The sequence below is a fragment of the Lontra canadensis genome, unplaced genomic scaffold (genome assembly GCF_010015895.1).
Source record: "Lontra canadensis isolate GAN:19392208 unplaced genomic scaffold, GSC_riverotter_1.0 scaffold91, whole genome shotgun sequence".
Taxonomy (NCBI): Eukaryota; Metazoa; Chordata; class Mammalia; order Carnivora; family Mustelidae; genus Lontra; species Lontra canadensis.
In genome coordinates, this window is record NW_022631085.1 from 5,085,963 (window position 1) to 5,107,448 (window position 21,486).

The window sequence follows — 21,486 nt, forward strand, 5'->3', positions numbered from 1 at the left end:
GTCACTGATAAAAACAAGTGCAAAGCTCAGCAAGATTCTTGACCAGTGCAGATAAACTTACTGATGACGAGGGAACCTAGCAATGGCATTTTTTTAAGTGAACCTAAAAAACACAGACTCTTGCCAAAAAGGATTCAAACAAAAACCAAATATTCTCCTGGAAAATTTGCACAGGTTGCTGTTAAGTAAAAATGTTTTTTACCTGTAACAATTTTCCATGCATCCCAAGTATGTATTAAAGATTTAGCTCTCTGTGCTGATACTGGTGGTTCCTGGTGGAAGCTCAGATTAGTATGTGGGACCCTAGGAAGTGTTAAAATCAAACACAAACGGAGACCAGCCTTGAGAATTCCCTGAGCAGCAGAACCAGCGTAGTCATACAAGCAAAGCTGAATTTAGCTTATTTTGCGAGACAAGCAAGGCTCACTTGACCTGGGTCACTTTTTGCTGACACCTCTGAAAATCACAAGCCAAAGTTTTTGTTCCCCCAAAACTGATACAAGGTCACCATTAACCAGTTCCTTTTCATTTAAGAAAATTCTAATATGGCAACCCATCATCTTGAAGAAGCCACAGTCACTGCCTACGTGCGATCTCAGCTTCTTTACAACGGTGTACCTCTGAGCCTCATTCCACATTTTGGGTTGAGTGCTCCCGGTTTGCAAACTGTCTTTTTTTGTGTGTGCGCGATAAACTGTTCCTAATTATCACCTCGGTGATTCACGGGTTTTACTTCCGTTTTGTTGTTGCTGTGTTTCATTGCCTGAACTTTGGACAAAAGATACATGACAACCCCAGCAGCATCACATATAATCAGTTTTATTGCCAGGTAAGAAATTCATATTAATATAGTGAATACATGTTTACAAATAAACATTTTTAGAAAACAAACAAATGTCTTTTTTTTTCCTTCATTGTAGGAAGTATTATTGGTATCATAAACTCTGCAGCTGTTGACAAGTATTAACACAGGTTTACTTGCAGAACATACGGTTACTAAAATATTTGCACATAAAATATGCTCCATTTACACGGAAAACTGGGTGGGGGGGAAGTGAGATGGGGGTGCCAGGCAGAGCCCAAGGCGGATGGAGGCTGAGATGCTCTGGGAGGGCAAAGGGAAGTCAGGCTCTGGTCCCATTGGGTTGGAAGTCAGGGATAGCTGAAGGCAGGAAGTAGAGGCTAGTGTCAGGTTCTGGGAGAGGGAGGGACAGCCTCTTTATTCGGGTTTCTCTCTTCTAAGCTCCCCACTGTAGCCACAGGATTCTTGTCGACACATGGCGGCCACAGATTCATCAGTACCCTGAGTTCCATCCACCCTCCCTGTCCAACCCCTACTGCCCTGGTCCCAGTTCTCAAAGCCAACTGGAAGGTAGCGAGACAGAGAAGGAACGTTCTTGTCCATCATCCTGCCACGTCTTACTGACCACACTGCGACCGTCCTGCCCAAACCCCGTCAACTAACAAAACTCACCAGATGAAACTGACTCAGAAGAGAAGGATCACGGAGGGGAGAAAAAATTTCGGTAGATTCAGAGACCAAGAAAGGTCCATCATCAGCACGGGGAGAAAGGTCAGATGAAGTGAGTTGGGGACGAGAGGCAAGATGAGCTAAAAGGGGAATGAGACTCACAGACCTTTGGAGCTGGAGGGAACCTCACAGAGAAGCAGACCCAGTATTTCCTGAAATAGGCGCTGTGCATCACTAGCAAATGCAAAAATGATTTGTAGTAGCACGAGGATATAGCACTGGTTGACACCGAGTCACGGAGGGGAGTGGGTTCCTTCTCGTTTTGTCAGTCCGATGGAGTCCCTTGGAGTGCTAAGTCTCCTCTGGGTGCTGGTATGTCTTTAACAGCTCTTAACATCTGCTAATCATTTTAATAAAGAAAAAGGGAGAGAGAGGAATGATGGAATGGAACGGGGGGGGGGGGGTGGAGAGAGACAGCGAGACCAAGCACGATCCGGCAAACGCCAGGCTCTAAGTTCAGACCCTTCCACAAGCAACAGTAGCTAGCTAGAACTTAACAACTACTGCTTTGTTGCCTTCGCCCTTATCTTTACACTTTAACTTTCTATTTAGGGTGATTGATACCGCTTTTCTATTCGTAATAGTGAAAGCAAGCTTTCCTTTTAAAAGTTCAAAGTATTAGGAGTGAATCAATTTAGCTACAAATGCTTCCATGGTGACCCAGAGAGATGGCCAAAGCAGGTTTCAGTACGGGGGTAACTCATTTCACCGAAACACTGACCAACGGGGCAGTGCTTACCCCACTCTCGGGAGTGCTGGGATCCCAGCAAAGAGGCTGAGAAAGTGGGCACTCTGTCCCCGTCCCCTCTCCCCCCACCAACCCTGCTTTGTCCAGCGCAGAACCACTTTATAAATGAGGATCTTCTAGTAGTGGCTTCTGTGCATGGTGGCGTTTTAAGAAATGGGCAGAAGTTTTGCTTGATCTAGCCCCATTTCCATACGTTTCAGATGGGAGACTGAGACCCGGAGAGAGAACATGCATTGTCAATGTCCCCAGAGGGGCCGGGAATGAAAAGGAGAATAAGCCCCTGATTTCCTGGCTTCCATAATGTTGGAGGTGAGGCAGGTGAGGCAGAACGCCTCCCTTGGGCATCCCGGGGAACCCTCTGGATCTTCTTGGGCCACCACGTGCAGCTTCTGACACCAGAAGAGGGTCCCAGTCCACTGGTGAAGGCCATTAGGGACTGGTCGAAAACTTCTCACCTGAAATCAAAATCTCCTCTCTCTCTTACTCTCCTTGTTGGGCTTCCATGGAACAAATAGAAGCGTCAGGGAAAAGGTCTTCGTCGGGATGCCCAAGGGCCATGGGCTGTGAGAACGAATCTGAAAACCACCTCAGGGAATTCTGGCTGGGAGAGGAATCCGTGGAAGTATCTGGGGAGGTGGCTGGCTTGGAGGGCCGTGGGAATGACGAGACCCAGAAATGCTTGAGAGGTTTGGGGCGCCGGATGACAGTAGGACCGGGGGTGACAGGGTGGGAGGCAGGGAGTTCTTCGTCTTTCGGTTCCCCTGACATGGTAGCAGCCCCCTCAGAATGTGTGATGCGCGGGCTCACCAACAAGGGGGGGGTGGAGGAGACATCTATTACTGCAGGAAACAGGAGGGAGGGGGGCTAAGAACACAGGTTGCACTTGGGAAACAAGACTGTCATCAAACAGTAACACATTGAAGGCACCACCCACGCGTATGACATTTTCAGTCCAAAGCAGTTGAAATTCGGCAGCGGCGGCGGCAACGGGCTGAGGGGGGTTGGGGAGAGACGGGTAAGAGAGGACTGGTTTCAGTGTCTGTTTCTTGTCTCAGAGGCGAGGTGGGAAATGCGGGGTCCCCTTCTCACCTCTTGTTGACTTTCCAACCGTGAATTTGCTGTTGTTGTTCTGATGTCATTGTTCATTTCCTAAGTCTCGAGGATTCTAGACAAAAACTGATTTGCTGTTTTTGTCTGTTTTGTAGTGGGCTTGTGATCATTTATCTTTTTTTTTTTTTTTTAAAGAAAAAAAAAAAGTTATTTCACACTCTCTGGACCCTCTCTCCCCACCCGGAAAAGCCTACTATCCTTCCCATGTCCGTGGTCATGGTCTTTACGGGACTTCTCTAAAATGCTCTTTCTTTCGCGTCACTGTCGGTGGGTTCTATTTATTTTTTGTGAGTTTGAGTGTGTGTGTGTGTGTGTGTGTGTTTTTTTTTTTTTGCTTCCAACATGGACGATATGAAAAGTACTATAAGTAGAACGGTTGGGGTCCAGTTACTGTCTCACGCTTGTCAAAACTGTGTGTCCATGTCACTACTTCTTGGGATTAGAAAACACTTATGATGTACACGGCTTCCTCCCCAGTGAGTCCTCCTCTTAAACACACTCTCCTCTCATGTCCACTCTCGGGCTCCCCCTGCCCCAACCTGGCTCTTTCATCCCAGAACGGACAGCACATGGTAAATGGCGGATGTGCTCAAATGGGCAATTTCTCTAAGTTGTGCTACTTTCAATTTCTTTTGTCATGGATTTCAGTTTTAAGTCAGGAGGAAAAGAAAAAAAATTAGCCCCACAACGTGCGCATGTGAGTTGGCCACCTCGGGCCTGAAGTCGAAAGAGCCGTGCCTCAGTTTCCCCTTTGCTGTATTGCTGAACACCCCTGCTTCCATCTTGCTCAGCTGCACGCTGACACGTGTTAGGCATGACCCAAGAAAAGCGTGATTTCACGTCACCAGCAGGTTTGTTGTTGGTTGGTGTGGGGAGTCGGGGTGTGGGAGAGCGGGTCGGGGGGGACAGGGAGGGTGTAGGCCGGGGGTATTTTTTGCCTCTCTCAGTTGAGTATGGTCTCCAGGATGCTCCCTGTAGTGAAAGCTCAGACAGTCACTTCTGTTTTGCTGTTGGTGATGAAGTATGGCTGTGGGGGTGGGTAGTGCTGGGTGCGAGTCCCCAAGGGGTCGCTGGAGCCCGAATCGGCGGCGCCAAGCTTGCCCTTGTTACCGTAAGCCTGCCTCCGGAGGGAATGCTCGTTGGGGTCCCAGCCCTTGAAGTTGGTGGTGGAGTTGTAGGCCAGGGGATGTGGGGGCATCTTGTTGGTGCGGGACTTCTGTCCATTCTGCTTGGCAGGGCCGTGCTCAGGGCTGAAGGCCCGTGGCTCATCATCTACTCTTACGGGGTGCAGAGGGAGGTTCCCCTTGGCGGCCAGCTCGGCCAGGTGCCGTCGCTTGGAGGAGAAGTCATCATTGACCTTGTCGGCTGTCCAAGGTGGACGGAGAAGGGGAGGAGAGAGCAGAGAGAGGGAGAGAGAGAGAGGAGAGAGAGAGACAGTTAGGGATTGGCAAGTCAACCTCGGCACAGCATCCAAGTGAGCCAACAGTCCAAACGAGACACACACTAGAAACTCCATCTGGGACAGAAGGAAGGAAGACAGAAGGAAAGAGGGTCAAGTTCTTTTCACAAGCAAGATCAGGACCGGGGAGGAAAGGGCATCCCCAGCGGAAACTCTAGATCCCCCCTCCCCCAAATAAACACTTCTCCACCATAAGGCACCTAGCATTGTACATCCCTGGCTTGGCTTTCTTACAAACCCCCGCTGTAGATTCTTAATTATTAAAATCATGCGCTCGGGGGTGCCTGGGTAGCTCAGTGGGTTAAAACCTCTGCCTTTGGCTCGGGTCATGATCCCAGGGTCCTGGGATGGAGCCCCCGCGCATTGGGCTTTCTGCTCAGCAGGGAGTCTTCTTCCCTCCCTCTCTCTGCCTGCCTCTCTGCCTACTTGTGATCTCTGTCAAATAAATAAATAAAATCTTAAAAAAAAAATAAAATCATGCGTTCGTTCTTGTTAGGGGGAAATACTGAACATCTTGAGAAATATTCATGTCTGTCACCCACCATTCAAGACTGCCGATACCAATATTGGCTGTATCCACTTCTGGTTTTCTCAGTTACTGGAGTTCAATTTGGGATTTCTATTAATGTGTGTGGTTGCTTTTAGCAGTTAAGCAGGCCTGTGTTCAAATCCCAAACCTGCCACCTCCCAGAAGCATGACTTTGGCTACTTAATAAAAGTTAAGAAACTTCTCAGTTTTTATTACCATTGGTTTCTGCATAAGGAGAGTAGTTACAATAAAAAATATATAGAGAGGTATTTTCCCAGAGGGTTGTTCGAAGGGTTAAATGATATGATGCGTGTAAAGTACTTAGGTATTAGCCCCTATCATTGTCATTATCATTATAAATCACTGTTTAATTTCCATATAACATCCTATCAAGCATTTCTCCATGTTGTTATAAATCACTAATAGAAAACATTTTAATGCCTACATAATATTTCATAGGGTAAAACTATTAAAATTAATCACTCCTCCAATCGACGAACAGGCAAGTTTGCCAATATGCTGCTGGCATAAATAAAGGGGAAATGAGAACCTTCAAGACTAGAGCTCTTTTCTTGTTTAGAATTTTGAATTTAGAGTAATCGCAAGAGTATTTTTCTTCATCTACATCCAGTGATGACGAACTATAGCCCTTGGACCAAATCCGGATGCTGCCTATTTCTGTAAATAAAGATTTGCTAGAACACAGCCCTACCTGCTCGCTCACCTACTGCCTCTGGCTGCTTCTGCTCTGCGGTGGTGGACCTGGGTACACATGCCGGAGACCAAGCGGCCCACAAAGCCTGAACTCTTTACTAGCCAGCCTGGAAATGAATGACCTAAAGTGGAATTACTTGGTCAGAGGGTGTAAACCTTATCAAGGTTTTTGATACATATTGCCAACTCCACCAGAAAAGAGTCACACAGATCTCTGTACCATTTCACCACATCGTCTCCAGCACTATGATTCCTTCCTTTCTTCCTTCCTTCCCCCCTTCCTACCTCCCTCCCTTTCTCCTCTCTTTTTTTCTTTCTAATCTTACCCCCTCATTCTCTTCCTCCTTCCTTCCTTCTTTATCCCTCCCTCCCCTTTCCTTCCCTCCTTCCTTTGTCTTTCTTTCCTCATACATTTATTTGATAATTTTAGGAGATTTTTAAATTTTGTTTTCTTAAAATTCTTTTTATCGTAAGCCCTTCTACACTTTTGTTTTTTCAAAGACTTTATTTATTTATTTGACAGAGAGATCACAAGTAGGCAGAGAGGCAGGCAGAGAAGGGTGGGGGGAAGCAGGCTCCCTGCTGAGCAGAGAGCCTGATGCGGGGCTCGATCCCAGGACCCTGAGATCATGACCTGAACTGAAGGCGCAGAGGCTTAACCCACTGAGCCACCCAGGTGCCCCTCCTCTACACTTTTAAAAATTTATTTCTTAGTGGGATGACTGGCTGGCTCAGTTGGTACAGCGTGCGACTCTTGATCTCGGGGTCCTGAGTTTGAGTTCCACATTGGGTGTAGAGATTACTTAGAATAAGTAAGATAGGTAAAATAAAATTACTTTCCTGGCAGTAACCTTTGAACTTACATCCCTTTGGAGAGGATAAATATTTGCTGCTTTTTCATCCATGCTTCCAACTTCCCACATTGTTACACATGTGAATTTCTCTGTATGTGCATTCACAGAAGTGCCATGTTTCTTTTCCCATTTGATTCTTTCAACAACCACAGGAAGGAGGAAGGATGGGGATCTTAACCCCGGCTTGATAGATTAGGAAATTGTCAAGCTCAGGCATATGAAATGATTAACAAAAGTTACCCACAGCTAGTGGCTGAGTCAGGGTGGACCTAAATCCAATAGACATTATGTGATGCTTTTCAAAGGCCATAGAGGAAAAGCTTCAGTTTCCGGACCAAGGGCACAAAAATATGTCCCACTTGCCCCCTCTGTGTCCGTGGCAGACATTACTCATTGATCACAGCACTCTGTCTTGGCAGCTGTGGCCGAGGCTCAGACTCCTCAACATAACACCCCAGGAAGCCACACATTAACCTTCCAGGCTTAATACTGGTTAAGTTGGGTTTCTGCCCGTATTAATGTAAATAGCCCTGGCTCATGTGATCTTTAAAGAGAAAGTCCCCTTCTCCCTAAATTCTAAAGCTGTCTGAAAATACAGAGGGTCAAAAGGAATCCGCTACTAAAGATATGAAGAGCACACGTTCCCAAAAATACCGTGATTGCTTGAAGTGGCATGAGTTAAATTCAAGTCAATGTTAGATGCCCATCCCCTTGCCTTCCAGAAGAAAGTTCTAGGTTTCTAATGCCATGAAGTTTCAACAGAAGCATACCCGGATATTCCCCCTTGGACTCGGGGGGGGACACGAATCCAGTTACCTCCAGGACAGATTCACTGGCATTTCCCAGGTGGCCAAGACTGAACCCATCATCATCATTACAAAGATCTGTTCTCCTTCAGGTCCTTCCTTATCCCTCAAATGTAAACACCAACTTTCTAGTCACTGAAGCCAGAAATATGGTGGCATCCACGGACTCATCCCTCTCTTCTCCCCTCTAGCACAAGTGCTAAATCGCCCAGTCCTTCCAGCTATGCCTACAAAGGCTTCTCTAGCCTATTCCACGTCACCCCCAATTTTGAACATTGGTCCACTTCAGCCTCCAAACAGGCCTCCCTGCCTGGAGTCTCACTCCTCCACCCACTCCATTCTCCACACTGCAGCCAAAGGCATATTTCTAAAATGCAAAACTGACCACGTCCCTCATCTACCAAAACCTCCTCAAGCAATTTGCTCATTCGGTCATTCATCACAGAGGCACGGGCCATGGGTCAGACAGTGGAAATATGAGGAAGAATAGGAGACAGACATGGTCCTTGCCCTCATGGGGTGGACATCTATTAGGCGGGGACAGGTAGGGACCAAATAAGCCCACGGATTACATAACAGTATAACTACGGTAAGTGCTATAAAGAACTATCCGGTCTTGTGAATATTTATATTAGGATCTCTGAGATGGTCTGAGAACCAGATGTTGGAAGCTTTGAAGGCATGAACCTTATCTTTCCATCTGTAGGGCTCTCAATCCTGGCAGGACTTGGGAATCACATGGTGGAGTTTTGAAAGCATTCAGATTCCTGGATTCCTCCCCCAAACAATTCAGTTAGAATCTCTGCAGCTCTGGCCCAGACATAGATTCTTTTTTTTTTTTTTTAAGCACTCCTCCACCCAAGGGATTCTAATGTGCAGCCAGAGCGGAGACTACAGGCACAGACCTGGCAGGTAGCACAATGCCAGCACATAGCTCTTCCGAGAGAACTAAAGGTAAGTGACCTCCGATCTCAGTCCTATTCTCTCCTGCCACCTCATGCCACCTTTGAGGACCTCAAACAAGATCACATCCCACCAGGATAGACTTTTCTCCATGGCATCCATTGTCGATGCCATTTTATACTTGGTAATGCATTCATTCATTCATTCATTACTCTCTATCTCTCTCACTGCTGCCCAACAAGGCAAGGCCAGGTCAGATTCCTGCCCATCACCACATACACAATGTCCAGCATACTTTCTGGCAGATATTAGATAATAAATATTCAGTGAGTGGATGTAAGAGCAAAATATCATGAATACACATAGACTATCAGAGCAATCATAAGAGTGGAAGCTCCCTTCCCCTGTTCTTCCCATGAGTCTGTTATAAAAGTCTCACTCATCCTTATTACGGCCCCAGTCGTGATCCAGAATCATTCATTCTCATGTTCCACTTTCCAGACAATGGACTAGCCTAAGGTCTGGTCAGAGAAAAGGATGTACTCCAGGTTTCCTCTGTCTGACAGACTGAGAACATTGATGACGAAGTAGATGTTCCAACAGCTGGGATAGGTGGCATTTTCTCAAAAAGTTCTAAAGAAAAGAAGTCACAGAGGCATTCAACTCTTGCCAAATCAGTGCAGGGAGAAGGAGAAACCTTCATGAAGAGGAGTCATGAAGGCCCAAACAGCGAATCTACGATCTCCTCCGCAACCGCCCTAACTTGGTCTCTTAGTGAGCCTGGCATTGGGGACACCCTGATCATACAAAGTGTTTGGTACTTGGGGCAAGAGTAGGGTGAACAGAAAACTCTGGGGGCCCTGGAATCAGCCAGACCTGAGCTTCTGAGATCTCAGAAATATCACTTAACCTCTTACAGTTTTATTTCCTTTGGTGTGAAGTGGGGATAACACAAGCTACTTCAGATTTGTTGTGAGGAATAAATTGTACGAGATATATAAGCTACAAAGCACAATTCTGGAATGCACTAACTATTCAATACATATTTTGTCTGTCTCCTGGCTTATGAAAGAACTGGATTGAATCCAATGACATTTATTGAGCACCCGCTCTGCGCCAGGCAACTTGCGAAGCACAAAGGAGGCATTCATCCAAGCCAACAATCCTTCTCTCCTTTCTTCCTTCCCCTTTCCCTTCCCTGTATCTACCATGTGTGCTGGCCTCATTTACCCTATGAAGTAGCCTAAGAAAGGGACTTGATGTTTTTGGGATGATGAGGGAAGGCACCCTTGGGATGTGCCTTTAGCTGCCATCTGAAGGTAAGAGTAATAGAAGTAGGATTCCAGGTGAGGGAACAGGTGGCATATAGCAAAAAATGGCCACAGTACTTTGCATTTCCTTCCATCAAGAGGTAGAATGTCTTTCCTTACCCTTCAAATATAATTGGAACTTGCGACTGGCTTTGACCAGCAGATTGTAGCAGAAGTGATGTATGTGTATTCTGAACCTGGGCTTTTATAAGTTCTACAGCTTCTGCTATCAGGCTCTTGGATTCCTGACTCCATGTGAGGAAGGAGGCTCAGGTTAGCCTCCTGGAGGATGAGAAATCTTCAGACCAGTTGCCCATGTTCACCACAGCCAACAGGCTGCTATTTGCCAGATACTGGGTGAGGCCATCCTAGACCATACAGCCATCAACTGACCTGCCGGCTGACTCTAGAAACCGAGTAGGCTGGGAACACCTAATCTGGCCCAACCCAGAACTGCCAGCTGATTTGCATTCACGAGTCCAACAAATGGTGGCTCTATTAAGCTGCTGAACTTCGGGGGATTTTGTTATGCAGCAGTATATAACTGACACAGAACAGCATTTGCAAAAGCCCGGAGGCAGGAAGGAGTGTGGCGGCTTCGAGAAACAGAAAGGATATCCGTGTGGTACAGTGAAGAAGCAAGGGGTCAGTAGACCATCTGAAGCTGAGTAGGCAAGATTCTATCATTCATAGCTATTTTATTGTCTGACCATCTTCCCTCCACTAGACTCCGAGGTGTTTTAGAGAAGCACAGAGCAGGCGAAGATTTGTTGCCTGGGGCACGAAATTGTTCCTCAAAGAGTGATTTTTGAGATGGTTTCAATAACATGAATGTGGATGGTGGTGGATGTACCGATCCCATAACCAAGGAAATGCAATGTTCGTGATACTCTCTTTCCAGTGTTTTTGGCGTCCTCTGTCTCTAGAAGAGGAGGAAGAAATGCCCACCCAGCCTCTCCTGGCTTTGTGCAGTGTGGTCCCTGTCAGTATATTAAAACATGTGAAAGAAATAACAGATTCATTGAACAGCCTTGTAAGGTCCATTAATAAATGCATTAACCTAATCAGCCCCAATACCTCGTGGGCAGATGGCTGACAAGCCGACCAGGAAACAGATGTGTGAGCCTTTCAACAACATTGGGCCTCTCCAGTTTGATTTTTCTTCATTTGAAAAGAGGGAGAAAGAATGAAAAAGGTGCTTTCCTTCCAATAAGCCTAATTGCCTTGAAGGAACCAATGCTGTAAAATTAAACTGTACCTTGTTCCATCTGTCTCTCCCCTAATTAGCAGCAGACACTTGTCCAGGTGCAGGGTGGGATGGAGCCTTACTTCCGTGGAAAGGGAGAGAGTCAAGGTAATAACCAATTTTCGAAACAAGCTGCACATCTGAGGGTCTCAGCAGGTGGCCTCCCACCTACCTTCTTTCCCTGGGCCAAAGATATCTCAAGGAGGGGTTCCTACAGCTCGTTCTCACTCGGTGATATTCTTGGGTCTTAGGTGATGAATCTAACCCAGTAAGCAATACCCCGATCGACTCAAACTTTCACCATTCCTCATTTGTCCCTGTTTTTGGTCTAAGAGTATGTTGAAATCAAGTGATAAATCTTTCCATTATGCTTAAGAATAAAATCCAAATTATCTGCAGCGGCCCCAAGGTCTGCATGACCCAATGGTTTGTCTACCCTCATCTCCTCCGCTTGTTATGAACCCATCCCAGAGTGTATTAGTTTCCCAGGGCTGCCATAAGAAATGACCACAACCTGGGTGGCTTGAAACAACAGAAATGTTTTCTTTCACAGATTCCAGAAGTCTGAAATCAAAGTGTCAGCAGGGCCATGCTCCCTCTGTGGTCTCTAGGGGAAAATTCTTCCTTGCCTCTTCTAGCTTCTGGTGGTTAATGCAATCCTTCACGCTCCTTGCCTTTTGCCTCATTCCAATATCAGCCCTGACTCCACTGGGCCACCCTCTTTATGTGGGTCTATGTGTCCGAATTTCCCTTTTCTTATAAGGATCCCAGTCATTGCATTGGGACCCACCTTAATCCATTATGACCTTATCTTCACTCATGACATCTGCAAAGACCTTATTTCCCAGTGGGGTCACATTCTGAGGTTCTGAGTAGATAGGGACTTGGAGGGATACTCTTTAAAAAAAAAAAAAAGATTTATTTATTTGAGAAAGAGAGTGAGAGAGAGCACGAGAGGGGAGAAGGTCAGAGGGAGAAGCAGACTCCCTGCGGAGCTGGGAGCCCGATGTGGGACTTGATCCCTGGACTCCAGGATCATGACCTGAGGCGAGGGCAGTGGCTTAACCAACTGAGCCACCCAGGCACCCCTGGAGGGATACTCTTTAACTCAGTACACACAGGATTCCTTTCTGTTCCTGAATACACAACGCTTTTCAGCATGTCAAGATCCTTCTTGTCATTTGGTTCTCTAAGCAAAGGTCACTTCCTCAGAAAACCCCTCTTGATGAGTCAGTCAAAAGAGAGCCCTGCCCACCCCCAACTGTTCTCATCACTTCTCCCCATTTTACTATACTCTTGGCCTGTATCATTTCATGAAATTATCTTTTTTAGTTACTTCGGTATTGTCTGCCTCCTTTGGCTAGAATATAAGCTCCGACTAGGGTAGCGGCCGTATCAGCTCTGCTCACTAGTGTATCTCCAACACTTCACCCAGTGCCTGGCACACAGTAGGGGTACAATAACGCATTTGATGAAGGCAGGAAAGCACTGGAAATATTTCAGATTCCAACAACAGTCTCTAAAATATTAGCAATGGGCAGAATGTTTCATGTTCTGGTCATCTGTTCTGTGATGGTGAATTTTATGTGTCAACCAGAATGGGCCCACCAGCTGTCTGCATTAAATATTATTTCTGGATGTGTCTGTGAAGGTTTGCATTTGAACTGGTATACTCCGTAGGTTGCCCTCCCCCATGTAGGTAGGAATTATCTAATTTGATGAAGGACCAAATGCCACAAAAATCAGAGGAAGGAGGGGTCCATGCCCTTCCTTCCTGCCTGCTGTCCCATCCCCTGGGTGGGACACTGGTCCTCTGCTCCTCAACTGGGATTTACCCCATGGGCTCTGCTGGTTCTCAAGTGTTCAGACTTGGACTGGAATCACAGCACTGGCTCTCTTGAATTTCTAGCTTGCAGGCAATAGATCATGGGACTTCTCAGCCTTCATAATCACACGAACCAATTCCCCATAATAAATCTCCTTTCACATATATATAGATATCTTATTATGCATACATATGACTTTTCACCACATTCACATACACATATCTGAAAGATTTATTATGGGGATTTGCTTCAACCAAACCAATGGTATATATATCCTATTATCTATATGTGATACATATGAATATATATAAATAATGGGATGCATGTGCGTGTGTGTGTGTGTGTGTGTGTGTGTGTGTACACAGTTCAGTTTCTCTGGAGAATGCAAATACATGGTCCATATCACAGAAGTCTGAATGACTTGTGCCTTGTGCTTTACAGGAATCGCAGGACTAAAGCAGGGGTTAAGTTTCCCTTATTTCTGGGGCAGGAGAACCTGCTTGCTGCCCAGCTCCATATCCCTGGCCATAGCCTTGCAGACGCATGACCGTTCTGCAGCAGTGAATTCAGGGAGGCAGGAGGCAGCTGAGTGAAGAAGGCAGGGACTGGTTAGAGACTGTGGGAATACAGGACAAGTCTGGTCTCCCTCCCATGTCCCCCAGTGGTAAACTGAGTAAGAGCTCATCTTTATTAAGTACATGCTGTTCTAGATACTTGGCTAGGGAATTTATTATCCCTTTTTAAAAAAAAATTTTTTTATTTGTTTATTTTACAGAGAGAGAGAGAAGTAGGGAGGGGCAGAGGGAGAGGGAGAGAGAGAATCCCAAGCACACTCCCTACTGAACGCATAACCCAACACAGCGCTCAATTCCAGGTCCCTGAGATCATGACCTGAGCTGCAACCAAGAGTCAACACTAACGACTGCTCCACCCAGGCCCCCTGTTCACCCCTTTAATGTTCTCAATATCCTACCGAGATAGAGGCCACTCTTGGATCTCATTTTATAAATGGGGAAACTGAGTCTACAGAGCTTTGGCAACTTGTTCAAGCGATGGCACTGGGATCTGAACCCAGAATACCAGGCCCAGTTCTGGGTATCCTGGAATCTGTGAATTTATGGCTACGACACTCACCGTTTTGCTAACCACGAGCCTGCCTCATAGAAGAATAGTCTTGTTTCCTTAACAAGATTTTATCTTCAGGAAAATATCCCCCCAAAACTAAGGAAGACGGAGGGCAGAGTGAGAATTATGCAGAGAAACCACTTTTCCTGATTCCTCCTCTCAGGGACTGGGGTGCACATGTAAGGATCAGATTCTCAAGAGGAAATGTCCAAATATCACAACCGGAAGTTTTAACAGAGCCCCAGATTCTCTCCTAAGGCAAACCCTTTTTCTTCTTTAGTGAGGAGGAGGGAGCTGGGGGTGACATGCGACACACTCTGCCAGGCTGTGGCTCTTCCAGCATTCAGGTTGGCTGCTGCATTACTAGGTGCATGGGTCTTGGCATCTCTAAGGGGCACTGACTTTGGCTGGAGTGCTGGCCAGGCACCAACCTGTCCCAGAGTTGCGCTGGACAAAGAGCCATCCGCTTCTCACAGAACTGAGAGAAGACGCCACCAAGTGCTTGACACATACTGTCTCACGCAGCTGGCCCCCCACTCCACCCAAGCCCACGAGGCAGATGTTGCTTGAGCTCATCACACTGATTCGCTCCATGACAATGTAGTGGGATCGTTTGAGATATTAACTAATATTTCTTTTCCCTGTGCTTCTACGATCCCATTCCCGACCACCCAGAGGGCAGCAATCACTTTCAGCGATGACGAAGAGCCAAAGTGTTGGTTTTGAATCCTACACTGGGCTCTCAACAGCCATAGCAGAGCCCCGAGTCACAAAAGACAAGGCTTCAGCAGTAAGTTCCAGGAATTAGAAGGATTAATGAGAGAAGGAAAGAAGGATTAATGAGGTCAGAGCTTGAAGGCTGCTGTGCATCAGGTTCATGCAGTACATAAGGATGTCTGCAAGAACGCTCACCTGATTTGTGTTGACTGTAAGTTCTTTATGATATGGTGGAAAGACCCTAATTTCTAGGTGAAGATGGATGTGAGTTCAGATCCCAGCTCTTCTGCTTACAAGCTGGAGACCTTGAGCAAGTTACTGGAACTCTCTAACTTTTACCAATAAAATTCAGAATCAAACAACAACGGTTGGGTGGCAAGGGGTTGAGGTACCGAAGAGAATCGTGTCCAGCACCAATGGCCCTGCCGCACAGTTGGTATTCAACGGATGGTAGCTGTTATTGCTGCCATTGTTAGAAAGGAGAAGAAAATCACATGAAGATAATAAGATCGACTTTGAGAGGTGCAATGCAGAAGTCAAGGAGATATGGCAGGTAAAAGCACAAACCATTACACGCATGGAGCATGGAAGGGCTCCCTAAATGCACACTCCCACCTGGGAAGACATAGCACATGGCCACTTGCCTCCCAAATCTCTTTCTACCTTCTTCTCTCGGGCACATGGCCACCCAGCTCCAAACTAGATTTCCCCAGCCTTCTTGGGAGCTAAATTTGGCCATGTGGCCCATGTCTTGCCAGTGGTATGTTAGCAAAAATGATGCATCCAATTTTCACTTCACCTGACTTGCTTAAAAGGAAATCGCTTGCCCTGCATGTCCTCTTTTCCCCCTTCCCATTGGCTATGACAGCAGCTAACTGTAACAATGCAAATGAGGACAGTCCTGTAGAGGGTGGTAGAGAAACAGTGTTCAAGGAGCCTGGGCTCCCGAGTGACAGTTTGGAGTAGAGCTGCCCCACCAACCTCTACCACTTCCTCTGGAGACTGTAACAGAGAGATATACTTCTTTCTCTCAACCCACTGTATTTATGGGGCCTTTGGTTCAGTAGGACAGTATTTGCTTTTTGCCTATACAGGAATATTTTCTGGGTCTCCACTTTTTTTTTTTTTTTTTTTTCCTCCTTCACAAGCTGAATTAAAAGTAAATGGGGGGACAGTTCACGTTTTAAAAAAAAAAATACCCAGGTATTTCTTCTTTTAAAATACATTCTCTAAAGTTAGTGCAGGTTCCTGAAACGGTCTCAGCAGGCAGAAACAAGAAAGGCAGGAAAAAAGCCTAATTTCTCCAACAGGAGAGAGCCAGGGGAGGAGATGGGAAGATTTGTCTTTATGATGAATTAGCCCTGTTCTGGCAGGTTCTGGGCCTTGCTGAAGAGACACAAGCAGGGGGAGTCACATTTGAACCAGGTCCTAATGAATGAAGCTCGGGCTCCAGGTTCTCCCTGTTGGGCTTCATGTCTTCTTTGAAGTCCTATCTCTCTAAGAAAGAAAATTGTTAAGGGGAGTCCAGAAGCCTGGATCTTTCTTGTCTTAACCCTGAGGGCTCCCACTGTCTTTGTTGGAGAGGATTCTGAAATATTGCCTGGCTTGGTTTTTGCACCAAAGCTCTCCAGGCTGTGCCACGAGCCCCTTGGCTGTGACTCCGGGAACCCTCTGTGATTGTCCTGTTGCTGAGAGGGCTCTAATCCTGCAGGTCTTTTGTCTCTTCCCTTAGGCAGCCGTGCTATGCAGTCACCTCTTTCGGAGAGGCTGCTGAACAAAGATGGACAGACTCATGCCCCAGCCATGGCTGACTGCAGAGCCCCCCACACAGAAGGGTTCTGGATGGAAACCATGCATATATTCACCACCCTTCCATGCATCCTGCATCGCTGCTCCGCAGATGGTGATCATTCTTTTCAAAGGATCCTTCTGTGATCTGCCTTCAGATCGACCTCCCCTCTGATTAAATTCTATACACCTGTTTTTTGTTTGTTTTTTTAATGAAGCAGATAAAGGTTAATTATCCTTGATCCTATGTACTTCCTTCCAATTTGCTATAGCAAAGGATCATCTCGAAGCAGATAATTGTGACATTTGGGATCCTAAGTTAGAATCATGCATGAATGACCTCAATTCTTCACCTTTCCCTGTATCCACGTTCTTCGAATGCGACTTTGAAACTCACCCCAACAGAGGAAAATCTCCGCCCCCCTCCACTGGATTCTGAATTCATCCATGTGACTAATGAATGTTAGCCAACATGACATAACAGAAGTTTGAAGAAGTGCTTGCTGGTTTGGGGTCCTTCTTTTGCACCAGTGTCATTACCACACGATGTCTGGGCTGCCCTCTCTGAGGATGAAAGACACCTGGAGCAGAGCCAAGTCACCCAAGTCATTCCAGCTAAAACCAGCCCGGATCAGCCAACCTTCAGCCAACTCTCAGATACATGAGTCAACTCAGCTGAGACTAGAAGAATCTCCAGCATCAGCACAGACCCTGGTCTCAGTAAATGCTGCCAAGTGAATGTTAAACCACAAGATTTGGGGCCACTTGTTACACAGCATTTTTGTGGAAAGACTACTATACAAACACCCATCACTGACTCACCCTACTTCCAGGAAGAGCCCCCATTTTCTACTGGGGAATCCACCTGTCTCCTACTCTTAATCCAGGTGGTTTGGATGACACACGCCTCCACTCTCTCACCCCTCAGCCATTCCCCACGGACTACAACCAACTCATTCCATTGCCCTCACTGTAACAATTTGTTCAGAGATGGGCACATGACAAGGCAAGTCAATCAGAACAAAGCCTGGGATCTTCAGTTATAGAGATGGGAGCACCAAAGAGATCAATGATCCCCAACCTCCCATTCTACAAGAGAGACAACTAAAGGCATGGGCTCAAGTACCGCCAGCTGGGTAGAAGCAGCACTGGATCTAGGACACAGATCTCTCGACTTTCATCTGGTTAATTTTTCTATTTCCCAGTGCTTCTTCAGACAAGACCACAGGATTCCCTTCAAATGTTATGCCCAACTTCACTCAACAACTTATTAATAAAATCCATACTGAGTGTCTACTATGTGCTGAGGGCACCATGCAAGGTGCTAGGGAAGTTTGAAATGAAGATCTTAAAAAAAAAAAAAAAAAGATCTAGGTGGCTTAGCATCAGAGGGGCATATTTTCAAAGCAGAAAAATGTTTATTGAATCTTACACAATGGCATTTTCCTGCAAGCAGAGACTCTCCTCCATGCCCTATGGGTTCCCAAAGAAGCTCATCAAAACTCCAGTGCTCACTGTGTGTTTTTTAAAAGAGGCCAACCTCAGGAGCTGGTGGGATTTGATTTTTATTAAAAAAAAAAAAAAACCCTCCATATCGTCCACCTGCTCTGCACTCTCCTGCTCACCAGCAAACCAATAACCCAAATCAGAACATTGGAAAAGGCTGAGTTTCATGAAGTAATGTTTTAAGGTTGCCTTTAGGTAGGTTCTTATCCAAAATGTGTGCACTCTGACAGAATGGCCACCCAAATTATATACTGTCTCCTGCCTTTTGCCTTCTGTAGCATCTCTTGTATGAACATTTATTACTGAGTTACATCAATGATCTTAGACAAAAGAAAGAACTAGAATTTACTGAGTACCTAGTGTGTACGAGATGTTCTTACCCATTTCATTGACGTTGTCTCATGCAAACTGTCTTAAACATAGGTGACAAGGCAAAACCATCTCCTCTGTGTGACCAGAGGAATTAAGGCCCAGAGATACTGAGTAATTTGGCTGCCACATTTCTCTGCCACAGCTTTAAGTGTCAGGGAGGGACACCAAATCCAAGACTGTCACCTTCAATGTTCCTACTTTCCAGCTGTGGCTCCAGCTCAAACCCTTGACTAAGAAAACAGTTTTATTTCAGCAAACAGCAAAAATACTCATGTTTGGAAGAATGCTGGCATGTGAAATTGGTGTTCTAGGGCAAATCATGTCTAGGGATTGGGTCTTGGAAAAGGTAGGTCCAAACATTAGTATATAGAGAATTATCCGGAAGTTTCAGTTAAAAAAATGAAAAACTAGAAAATGTTGAGACCCCACGTCCAGTGGTCCCAGTTTGTCTGCAGTATGTGGGCCCAGGATTTTCATTAGTATTGAGCATGGCCAGTGACTCTGAGTGGTCTGTGAGCCATTCTTTGGAGATTGGGTCCTGGTTCCAGGTCTGAGGTAATTGTCCTGTATGACTTTGGGCAACCTCATTTATCTCAGGGAACTAGGTTCCCTCATTCAGAAGAGCAGAAGGGTTGGATAAAGGGTATTTTCCTCACTGTCATTAGGTATATTACTTATATTCTCCTAATGTTACTCCCCCAAACACCATGGAGCATGGATTTTCACGGCTGTTGTTTTGGAAACGGTAGAAATGGGAGTTCAGGGCATGTGAGCGGCTCGTACAAGAGCACATGGTCTGCTTCTGATCTAAGCCATCGTGATCATATCAGTCCTGTACTGACAGTTTCCCCCAAGTTCACTGCTCCAACATAGCACTGGATGAAGCGACAGGTTAGGTTCAAAGATTCATTTTGCAAAATGACCAGGTTTCAAAAGACATGGATGGCTTCGCACCTCTTAGGAGAGTCCACTGGGCTCGAGGTAGTGGTGCTTTCCTGGGAGGGGTTTCCAAGAGTTATTGGGGATAACTCCAGGATTATTGCTTCCAAGGCTGGGTATGGGCAGAGCAGCAGGAGGGGCCACTAGGGGGCGGCGTGCATGGGGAAACCTCAGGTAGAGAAAAATGAACAGTGCCAACGGGGGTGTGATGTTTGCCATTTCCCACCCTGGCAGACTCGTTTCACCAACCAAGGGAGTCAGACGCAATGAGGGTGGAAACAGGAAACCCTCATCTTCAGAGACCTTGCCATTTCTCCTTGGCAGCTACCCCTTCCTTCACCAACCTCCCCAGGTGGCACCCATCCCTCTGCCTACTCCTCCGATCCTGCCCTATGTTCCCAGAACGGGTTCCTAGCAACCTTCGTGCCCCTGGATGTTAAGCTGTTAACTGGTTTTCCTGAAGAGAAAAGAGATCAGACATCCAAAGTGTGTGGGAAATGATGTTAGAGTCTGACGCTTTTTGTTAGCACGAGATTTTCCAGAGCCTTTCATTCGCTCACCTGGTAATAGTCCTAATGATACCAGTAATGGGTTTCATGTGGTTATCACTTCCCGAACGCTAGGCAGTGTGACATGTCTTATACACATTACCTCATCTTCACAACAACCTAGGCGATAGATGATACCTTTGTCCCCATTTTGTAGATCAGAAAACAGGGGCTCAGAGGGGTTGGCTGACTTTCTGAGGGTCTTGAGAAGATCCAACAAGGAGAACGTGATTGCAACCTAGGTGTGTCTGAGGCTAAGCCTGTCACAGCCTGCATGTGTCTCCCTTTCGAGAAGGTGGCAGGGTGTGGGAGGCAGGGGCGGTCCGAAAGCCCCAACCTTGTTATCATGCCTCATGGAGTCTCCAGCTCTGGAGGCTGGGTGGGGAAGACTAGAGAAAGATCAGTGACTCCAGAGGAACCTGGGCCTGGCCATCCTTGGGACCCTCCTCCTCCCCAGACAAGGCCTGATAAATACAGACACTTTTAACAGGACAGGTGAAATTAGCCCGGTTTGGGTAGAAAAACCGCTTCTAAGCCCTTGCCTTTGCCCTGTCCCGAAATATTTTCTAAATGCATCAGACAACAATAAGCTGATATAAGGACAGGGGTGCTGACTGCCTCCAAACGTTGTCACGGGAATCATAATGGCTTTGTTTTTCACAGGGGAGAGAAAAAAAAGTTTATGCCTCAAATTAGTAGGTCTGTCATGTTCCAAATTGTTTTCATTTCTAAAAATGGATGTTGACATGTGAACAGTTATTATCTAATGCAAGACCCAAAAATCTCCCTCTCTCAAGGCAACAACAGGGTAGTCAAGGGATCCTCTACAGACACGTGGGTCTACAGCTCTCTCTCTGGGTGCGGGAGTACAATGAGTCCCCTTCCTTCCCATGCTCCCCTCAGAGCTCAGGTTGCTTCTGAGGGTCTGGGACCTGGTCAGACTCCCCTCTTCAGAAACCTCAGCCCCCAGAAAGAGCCCTGGAGACCTAATCAGAGGGTGTCAGCTTCCCAGCAAGATTTCTCTAGGGCAGTGGTCTTCAGAGTGTGGTCCCCAGACCAGCAGCATCGCCATAGAAACTGTTAGCAACACAACCCCTCAGATCCCCACCCAAGGTCCCAGGAATCAGAAGCTCTGGGATGAGACCCAGGAATCTGGGTTTTAACAACCCTCCAGGGGAGGCTGATGGTACTAAGCAGCCAAGATGTTGGAACCACCGAGGGCACACTGTTCCCTCCGCCCCGCTCACAGGCACTCACTCACGACCTTCTACAGTCTCTTTCTTACTTGTCCTTCCACTCCATTTTCTCCTCTCCATCTTCCACCCACCACAGCTCAGGTCACTGACCACCTGGGTGACCGCAGGAGCCTCCCAGTGGGTGGCCCCACCTCGAGGCCACCCACCCACCTCCAACTTCCGAGAATGTAGAAATAGTCCTGCCTAGAGCCCTGTGAGA

At 46.6% G+C, this 21,486-nt stretch overlaps 1 protein-coding gene across 2 annotated transcripts in view; it reads right to left on the bottom strand.

Moving 5' to 3' along the window:
* Positions 1-3,709: 3,709 nt before the first annotated feature.
* SHISA9 (shisa family member 9) overlaps positions 3,710-21,486 on the bottom strand; it is a 270,054-nt gene continuing 252,277 nt past the window's right edge. For both annotated transcript variants that reach the window (XM_032836278.1, XM_032836277.1), the window contains one exon: positions 3,710-4,754. In XM_032836278.1, the coding sequence (XP_032692169.1) occupies positions 4,375-4,754 (380 nt within the window). In that variant the 3' untranslated portion in view covers positions 3,710-4,374. The remainder of the gene's footprint in view (positions 4,755-21,486) is intronic.